Below are 9,579 nucleotides of genomic sequence, written 5' to 3'. Positions count from 1 at the left end.
AGAAAAAAAACACCTAAGTGGGAAAATCGTCTCTTAAAAAGACGATTTTCACAAAAAAATACATATATGTGAGAAATTCTCACTAAAAAAAAAAAAAAAACCAAGTGGGAAATCATCTATTGAAGAGATGATTTCCACTTGACAAGTCCTAAAAAAAGTAAAAAGCAAAGTGGGCAACAAAAGTGAGAAATTCTCACTTAAAAAAAAAAAAAAAAAAAAAAAACAAAACCTTAAAAAATCCACTTTTTTCATTCTTTATTCGATTTATACAATAATACAATTATTAAAAATATATATTATAAAATTAATTAATTTATTTACTAAATTTAATATATAAATAGTATACTAAATTTAATATAAGATAAATAATATTTATATATTATTTTTTTCTTTCACTTTGGAATTTTTTTAAAAAAAAAACTATTATCAATTTTATGTGAAAATTGAGTTTAAAAAAATTGTTATTAATTTATTAAATAAAAATTAAAAAAAAACGTTAGAAATTGTGTTTTCAAGAGACGATTTTCCAAAAAAAAAAAACTTTAAAAATCCATTTTTCTATTCCCTATTATACTTATATAATAATACAATTATTAAAAGTATATATTATAAAATTAATTAATTTTATTTACTAAATTTAATTTATAAATAGTATACTAAATTTAATATAAGATAAATAATATTTATCTATTTTTTTCTTACACTTTGGAATTAAAAAAATTTTGGCGGTGGAAATCAAGAGATGGGCCAACAATTTTGGTGTTTATCCAAGTTTTTTTGACCTAATAACCAAACAAGATTGAAGGGAATTTGAGCAAGTCTTGTGCCAAGGCATATGATAGATGATAATCTATTATTTTTTATTATCTTTTTTTGGTGGTGGGAATTGTTACTTGAAGAGAATTTCCATTGCTTAATTTTTTTTTATTTTTTATTTTTGGTGAAAATCGTCTTATCAAGAGACGATTTCCCATTTGTTTTTTTTTTTTAAACGATTTATCACACACACACACACACACACACACACAGTCTCTTTAAGAGACGATTTCCCACTTAGGTGTTTTTTTTTTTAAGTGAGTCCCACATATATATATTTTTGTGCAAATCGTCTCTTTAAGAGACGGTTTATCACTTGGTTTTATTTTTTTTGAAATCGTCTCTTGAAGAGACGATTTCTAACTTCTTAATTTTTTTTTATTTTTTGAAAATCGCCTCTTCAAGATACGATTTCTCATTTCATTTATTTATAATTTAAAATAGTGTTTTGGAAAGACGATTTTTTTTTTATTTTATATTTTTTTAAAATCGTCTTTTGAAGAGACGATTTTTCACTTCCAATTTATTTCCTCTTTCCTACTTGGACAAAATTATGGTAGATTTAGAATTATTTTTCCTACTACGGTAATTTAGGAATTATTTTTTAAAACTGTCTTACTCTTATAAAAAATCCCACATACGTGTATCACATCATTAAAAGACCACCTCAAAAGGCAAAACTTTCATAACAGGCATGTCTTTATATAAAAAGTAGTTAAGAGTCCTCAACATTTCTTGCATGAGTGTCTATTTTCTTACTATCATCAGAGACAGAAGGTAAATAATGTTCATTCTCGTCCATAAATCTCTTCAAGACCACATCACTATTCCTAGGTAGAGAAATGTCCAATCTTGAAGAATACAACTTTTCATCAGCACTTCTATTGATAAAGATGTTTCCATTGAAAACCAAAACCACCATATGTTGCAAGGCTGCATCAGCCGATTCCAAATCTCCCAACCTTGTAAATGACCAAATAAAATTCCGTAGAGAAAAGATGCTCAGACTATAGTATGTCATATATTCCTTCCAAATAAGATGAGCGACTAACATGTTTGATATAAACAAACAGCAAACACAACGTTTTTCCCTCTAACAATGGTAAGCAGAGGATATGCTTTATGCTCATTTTATTGATAAACAAACAGCCTGTAAATAGGCTAATACATAACTGAAAGCAACATAAAAATAAGCACTATCCTACGTTAAAAACAAACTCTTATGACTACGTAAACAAACACACTAAAGACTAGGACAACTCACGTGCAAATTATTTAAATTTCCTCAACAATCCCTCCCTTAAACTGATGTTCCCAGACATAACATCCAGTTTAATAAGAGATAAACTTTGAAGCTCCATCCCTCAAATTCAAATATTTGAGGTACAAACACCAAGTAGCTTCTTGAACTTCTGAAATGTAGGAAACTTGAGAGACTTGGTTAGAATATCAACGATCTGATCTTCACTTCTGTAGTAGATAAGATTAATGACTCCATCATTCGTGAGATGTCTCAAGAAATGATACTTCACATCTATATGTTTGCTTCGACCATGTAAAACTGGATTTTTGTTGAAAGCTTTATGGTTGAATTGTTGTCATAATAAATCTGAGTAAGTCTCTTCTCTTTGAAATGCAGCTCTTTAAGGATTTTCTTTAACCAAATAGCTTGAAAAGCACAAGTTGTTGCAGCAACAAATTCAGCTTCAATGGATGATAATGTGACAATAGGTTGCTTTTTTGATGACCATGAAACAACTCCAGTCTCCATCATGAAAACGTACCCAAATGTGCTTTTTCGATCATCTAGATCTCCTGCATAATCACTATATGTAAAGCCAAACAAATCTGATTTTTCTCCATTCTTGTAGAACAACCCAAACTCCTTAGTACCTTGCAAGTACTGAAAAATTCTTTTTGCAACCAAGAGATGAATCTCTGTAGGACATTCCATGTATATGTTAATCACACTTACAACATGCATTATATCAGGTCTTGTTGCCGTCAAATACATTAAACTCCCCACTATTTATTTGTAAAGAGTGTCATCAACATTATTTTCTCCATTATCTTTGTTTAGCTTCATACCAAACTCAGATGGAGTATTTACAGGATTACAATCCTTCATCTGAATCCTATCCAAGATTTCTCCCACATACTTCTTTTGAGAAATAAAAATTCCAGTAGAAGATTGCATCACTTCAATGCCAAGAAAATAATGCATCATGCCAAGAAAATGATGCATCATGCCAAGATCAGACATCTCAAATTCAGCCATCATGGATTTCTTAAAACTTTCAAACATGGCTGTATTATTTCTTGTGTAAATTAAATCATCTACATATAAGCAAACAATGAGCATTTTTCCTTCATTTTCAATCTTTATAAAAAGTGTATGTTCATAAGGACATCTTTGAAATCCTTCATTCAAAAAATAAGTTTCTATACGATTATACCAAGCCCGTGGAGTTTGTTTTAATCCATATAGAGCTTTCTTTAACTTATACACTTTATGCTCGTTGCCAAGTTTTGCATAACCAGGAGGTTGATCGATAATTACCTCTTATTCCAAATCTCCATGGAGGAATGCTGATTTCACGTCCAATTGGAAGATAAGCCATGAGTTTTGAGCTACCATTGCAATCACCAATCTGATTGTATCATGCCTTGCAACCGGAGCAAAGACTTCTTTATAATCAACACCAAACTCCTGTTTGTAGCCCTTAGCTACCAAGCGTGCCTTGTGCTTGTCAACCTCATCATTCTTCTTCAACTTTGTCTTGTAAACCCACTTTACACCAATTGTCTTATGCCCTTTTGGAAGATCACATAGCTCCCATGTATCATTTCTTTCAATGGTTGTAATTTCAGCATCCATAGTCTTTCTCCATTTAGGTTCTTTGACAGCTGCTTCAAAAATGGTAGGATCACTATATGAAAATAGAGCAAAATATGTAAGTAGGTTATCACCTTGATCAACTCCAGTTACCTCATAATTAGTCATCCATGCTGGTATTTTTCTAACACGTTGAGGCCTTTGTGACTCAGCTGCAAGTGGGCTTTGATCAGCTATTGGAACATTTTGAGTGACTTCCTCTTCTTGCTCATTCTCCATAGGTTGCTGCCATTTCTCATCATCATCAAAATCTACTGGAATATTTTCTTTAACACCATTTTGTTTCCATGACTAGGTGCATTTTTCATCAAATACCACATCACGGCTGATGACAATTTTCATGGTGTTAGGATTGTATAGCTTATAAGCTTTTGAATTATCAGTAACACCAAGAAAAATGCATTTTTATCCCTTGTTATCTAGCTTCCTTATCTTCTCATCTGGAATATGGGCATAGGCAATACACCCAAAAATCCGGAAATGATCTACAACAGGTTTCCTTCCGCTCCATGCTTCTTCCGGTGTCATATTTTGAACAGCAACTGTGGGACTTCTATTCAATATATGAATGCTCTAATTAACTGTTTCAGGCCAGAAACTTTTTGGAATGCCACTTGTTGTCAAAAGGCTTCGCACCATATTCATAATAGTGCGGTTCTTCCTCTCGCATACACCATTCTGTTGGGGTGTATAAGCTGCTGTAAGTTGTCTCCTGATTCCATGGTTCTCACAAAAATTTGTAAATTCATGTGAGTTACATTCTCCACTGCGATCCGTGCGAAGAACTTTTATTGGGTTCCCAACTTCTTTCTCAACAAGTGCTTTATAGCTTTTAAAAGCTACAAAGGCTTCAAATTTTTCTTGCAAAAAATAAACCCATATCTTACGACTATAATCATCAATGAAGGTAATTATATATCTTTTACCGCAATTAGAATTTGGTATTATTGGCCCACAAATGTCAGAATGAACAAAATTGAGAAGAAGTTGTAATTTGAGGAAGTCCTGTCACCATGTTATTTTGTTGTAGTGTTTTCAATCTGCCAAAATTCAGATGCCCATAGCGAAAATGCCATAGCCATGCCTCATTTTTTAATTTTGCTAAGAAGCACAAATGAGCGGTGTTGTGGAGATAAAGTGGGAACATACGATTCGCTGTCATGTTAACTTGAGCAATTAAGCCCAACTTTGCATCTTGAATTTGACATACTCCATCTTTGATAAAAATCTCGTATCCTTTTTCTTGTAATTGACCCAATCTAAGCAAATTGGTCTTTAAATCTGGCACAAAAAAAAAAAAAAAAACATTGGCAATAGTGTGAGTGGAATTTTCTTTGGTTTGGATTGTTACCTTTCCTTTTCCCATAACAGAAATTTTGGAGTTGTCACCAAACTTAACAGAGCTGCGAAATGACTCATTTAAGTCAGAGAATGCCTTATTTTCTCCACACATGTGGTTGCTGCAGCCAATATCTAAATACCACATGTTTTGTTGAGTTTCTTCATTCGCGTGACATACCATCAAAATAGACACCTCTTCTTCCTTTTTTGTAGAGTTAGTTTGATCTCCACTTTGTTTATTCAAATCAGTTTGACATTCTGATTTATAATGGCCATACCTATGACATTTATAATATTCAACATTAGACTTGTCTATTGACTTTGATCTATAAGTTGTTGAGTGGTGGCCTCCACGTCCTCTGCCTCTTCCTTGAAATTGACTCTCTTGATGACGATGATTTTGTTGTTGGTTCCCATGATCATTGTTATTTGTGCCTCCTCTACCTCGACCTCTGCCTCTTCCTCATCCTCTATCAGCTCTACTGGGTGTAGAATGATTTTCTGATAAGGCCTTCAATGCTTGTTCTTCTTTTTCTTGTTGGTTAATTTTTGCTCATGAACCAACTGAGAACTTTGTAATTCATCAATTGACAGTAAACCAACATCATTAGCTTCTTCTATAGAACAGACAACAAAATTAAAGTTTGGTGTTAAGGATCAAAGAATTTTCTCAACAATGAGAACATCCTCTGTCTTGTCACCATGGATCCGCATCTTGTTAACGATTGCCATCGTTCTTGAAAAATAGTCTATAACTGATTCTTCTGACTTCATTCGAAGCATTTCGAACTCCGAATGAAGTGCTTGAAGCTACTGCCTCTTAGCTCTTGCTGTACCTTGGTACTTCTTCTTCATGGAATCCCAAATATGCTTGGCGGTGTCATTGCAAAGAATGGTTTCCAAGATTGAACGATCAATAGCTTGGAAAAGATAATTCTTTGCTTTAAGGTCCTTTAACTTCAGCCCTTCAAACTCTGTCTTTTGCGCATCTGTTAGCACAACACCTTCTGTTGGTTTTGCTACTCTAGAAACAACAACCGTCCAATATTCTTTGGACCTCAAGAAGTTCTCCATGAGCATGCTCCAATGGTCATAGTGACCATCAAAGCATGGAATGACAGGCTATACAAAACTTTCAGAAGCCATTAATTTCACTTTTACTCTCCCCGGAACCCTGCTTTGATACCACTGATATAAACAAACAGCAAACACAGAGTTTTTCTCTCTAAAAATAGTAAGCGAAGGATATGTTTTCTATTCATTTTATTGATAAACAAACAACTTGTAAATAGGCTAATACATAACTGAAAGCAACATAAAAATAGGTACTATCCCACGTTAAAAACAAACTCCTATGATTAAGTAAACAAACACACTAAAGACTAGGACAACTCACGTGCAAATTATTTAAATTTCCTCAACAAGGTTTTGCTGCAAAACTGCAAACCGAAAGAAAAATTTAGAATAATAATGATGTGACAAATTTTAACGTACACTAATTTCAATTTCACCCCCACAATTTAACAAGATGAAACATTGGCAAAAAAAATAAATAAATAAATAAATAAACGTTAGTTGCTTGATTCATCACAAAATTTTGATTGACGTGAAAAAAAAAAAAAAACTGTGTGACACATTTACTAGTTTGAATATGGGAGTTTGACAATATGCAAACAAAAAGAATGTGATAGAATTTTCTAGGTACTTCAAAAATCATGAGATACTATGCCAAATAACAGGTTTAGCAAAAGAAAACAAATAAACAAATGAATAAATGATTTTTTTTAAATAGGTATGAGGATGCTTTACCTAAATTAATAACTCAATTTCCTGTTTGTTTAAAAAAGAAAATTATTTCTTGTTTTATGATTGCAACATGGTTGTTGAAATTATAATTTATTACGATAGATTTAGAATTATTTTTCCTACTATAGTAATTTAGGAATTATTTATTTTTTAAAACTGTACTCTTATAAAAAATCCTATTGTAAAAATCATTGGTTTAAAATTGGATGACAATTTATTTTTATTAAATGGGTCAAACTTTTAAAGCCCAAGCCTTTCATTAAATAGTAATAGGCAAAGGCCCATTCCTAACATTCCTAACACGATTGAATGGACCACACCTTGTTTCCATGTACTACACATATGACTTGGGTAAGTTGTGTATATAAGGGCCTTTTTTTTCTTATCCACATCCGATGTGGGGTACATGATTTTGGGTATAAGAAAAATGAAGGAAGGAAAACTCACATGGAGGATTTGAACTCTCTGAACAAAAGACATAAACCACCACTTGGCTACATGGACTTCGCTAATTGAAATGACAAATGAAAAAAATATAGGTGTTTCTAAAAAGATTTATAATATCAAATAAAAATGATATAATATTTTCTTAAATTATAAAATTAATTAAAATCTTATAATCAATTTTTCTTTCATTTTGAATATATTCACATTTAAATATTATATATATTTCATTTAATAAAATTCAAAATATTAATATTACTGATTTTTAATTATATATATATATCTATTGAGTTTTTTTATTTTCAATTTTATTAATATATAAATTATATATTTATAACGTTATCGGTTCGACTATGGTTCAATCACCGATCAGACCATTAAACTGTGAGCTGATAACTTTTTCAGTTCAATGACTAGTTCGGTTCTAAAAACATTGGTAAAAACTATATGAAGTGGATAGATATGTGAGAAAGAATGAAGGATATTTGATGGAGCAAGGGTACTTGTGGTTCAGGGTGTGGATACAAAAAATGGAAAAACATTAAATGTTTCAGAAACCCATTAGTTGTATTTGGTTCGGGAACCCATTAATTGTATCTGGTTTAGTTATCTGTAATGTTCTCTATGATGTAGCGAAAATATTCTTTCTCATCTTTGGATATAGGCATGTTGACCAAATCACGTTAAAACTTCATATACCTTTGTATGATTGTTTTATCTTTGTGTTTTTGAACTAATATATTTGTATTAAAGTTTTTGTTATCACAACAAATTGGTATCAAAGCCTGAGTCAAAGATTTATGGAAGAGTAAAAGATTACAAAATATACAAGATGAAGACAAAAGGAATTTCAATTTAAGGTGGAGTCAATTACTCTCTTATAGGGATGTGATACAAAAAGAGTGTATCATGGTGAGATCAAAGATTGACTTAATAGAATTTGCAAGATTGTTAGAAAGTGTCCCAAATTCCAAATTAGTAAATATTTTATTTTATTTTATAAAAAATATTCTATATAATATTTCATGAGTTGATATATTATTATAATATTAGATTTCCATATATAATAAGGAAAGTTGTCAAAAATATCTTTATAAATATTCTAGGTTATGAGGGGAAAAAATTCATAAGATGAAGATGGACTTATACCATGGAAAAATATAAGAAGAAATTTTGACCATCTTTCTCTATATCTTGATATCTTGGTGACTAACTACAGGTATTATTATTATTATTATTATTATGAGTCGGTTTGATGGTTATAGCGATAAGTTTCCAATGGTTCAAATCTCATTACATGTATAATATTTATGGATTTCTCTTGGGTTTTAATGCTGGGGCCAAAAATTTCACAAGAGTCGGTTTGATAGTTATAGCGATAAGTTTCCAATGGTTCAAATCCCATTACATGTATAATATTTATGGATTTCTCTTGGGTTTTAATGCTGGGACCAATCTTGGATCAACTTGTAGGTTGGTTTGAGCTTAAAACTTAAGTTAGAATTAAAATTTTTGGACGGACTCGTGTTAGGCTTTAGGTTAACAAATCAAATTTATGTCCATCATTATTATAGATATCGATAGAACAATGGATGACATTAACTGTTGCAAGAATATGGTCACACAGTTGGAGTGTTATAATGGTGTTCTACCACAAATTAGGATAAGATTTCACTATAGAAATAAGTACATGAAAATTTTAATTATTATATTATTCTTACAATTAAATTCCGATAGAATACAAAACAAAATTAGGTGAGAAGCCATACCATTTTTTTCTCCCTTTAATTACGATTGACTTAAAAACTATTGGAAACTTGTGGTGGACAATGACATATGTGTGATTTTCTACTTTTCTTTAATATTCATCTTGTGATGAAATGACAAGCAAATAAAGAAAGGGTCATCGGTTTGAATATTAGAGCTAGACTTTAATTAGCATCAGATACAGCAACAAATGGCGGACTGTATTTCCCTGGAGACCACTAGCCATTGGATATCAAATTTAAAATTCCACAGGACAACAAATAACATGAATTATTAGGAATGGACCGATAACCAACAACTCTTCCCAATCTAGTCCTTGTCATCTCAAGATTCACTCAAGGAAAATCAAATCCCTAATTCCAGCTGCTTCGGTTAACTCTCAATTAATCCCATTATAATAATCCCCATTTGCAATATTTTCATATTCATTTCCTTGAATTCTAATTTTGTGTACATAATTAAATTTAAAAAATGAATTATTTTTTTATTTTTTAACACATAAAATAAAA

At 31.2% G+C, this 9,579-nt stretch overlaps 1 protein-coding gene across 1 annotated transcript; it reads right to left on the bottom strand.

Moving 5' to 3' along the window:
- Positions 1-2,350: 2,350 nt before the first annotated feature.
- On the bottom strand, positions 2,351-3,094 carry LOC117906953 (uncharacterized mitochondrial protein AtMg00810-like). The gene is made up of 2 exons (XM_034820248.1): positions 2,905-3,094; positions 2,351-2,754 (listed from the first exon to the last, which is right to left on the bottom strand). Exons 1-2 carry the CDS (start codon positions 3,092-3,094, stop codon positions 2,351-2,353), a joined length of 594 nt encoding a protein of 197 aa, XP_034676139.1.
- Positions 3,095-9,579: the final 6,485 nt, after the last annotated feature.

Source organism: Vitis riparia, chromosome 18 (assembly GCF_004353265.1).
Source record: "Vitis riparia cultivar Riparia Gloire de Montpellier isolate 1030 chromosome 18, EGFV_Vit.rip_1.0, whole genome shotgun sequence".
Lineage (NCBI taxonomy): Eukaryota > Viridiplantae > Streptophyta > Magnoliopsida > Vitales > Vitaceae > Vitis > Vitis riparia.
The sequence above is the reverse complement of the archived record's forward strand: the minus strand, read 5'-3'. Positions and strand labels throughout refer to the sequence as shown.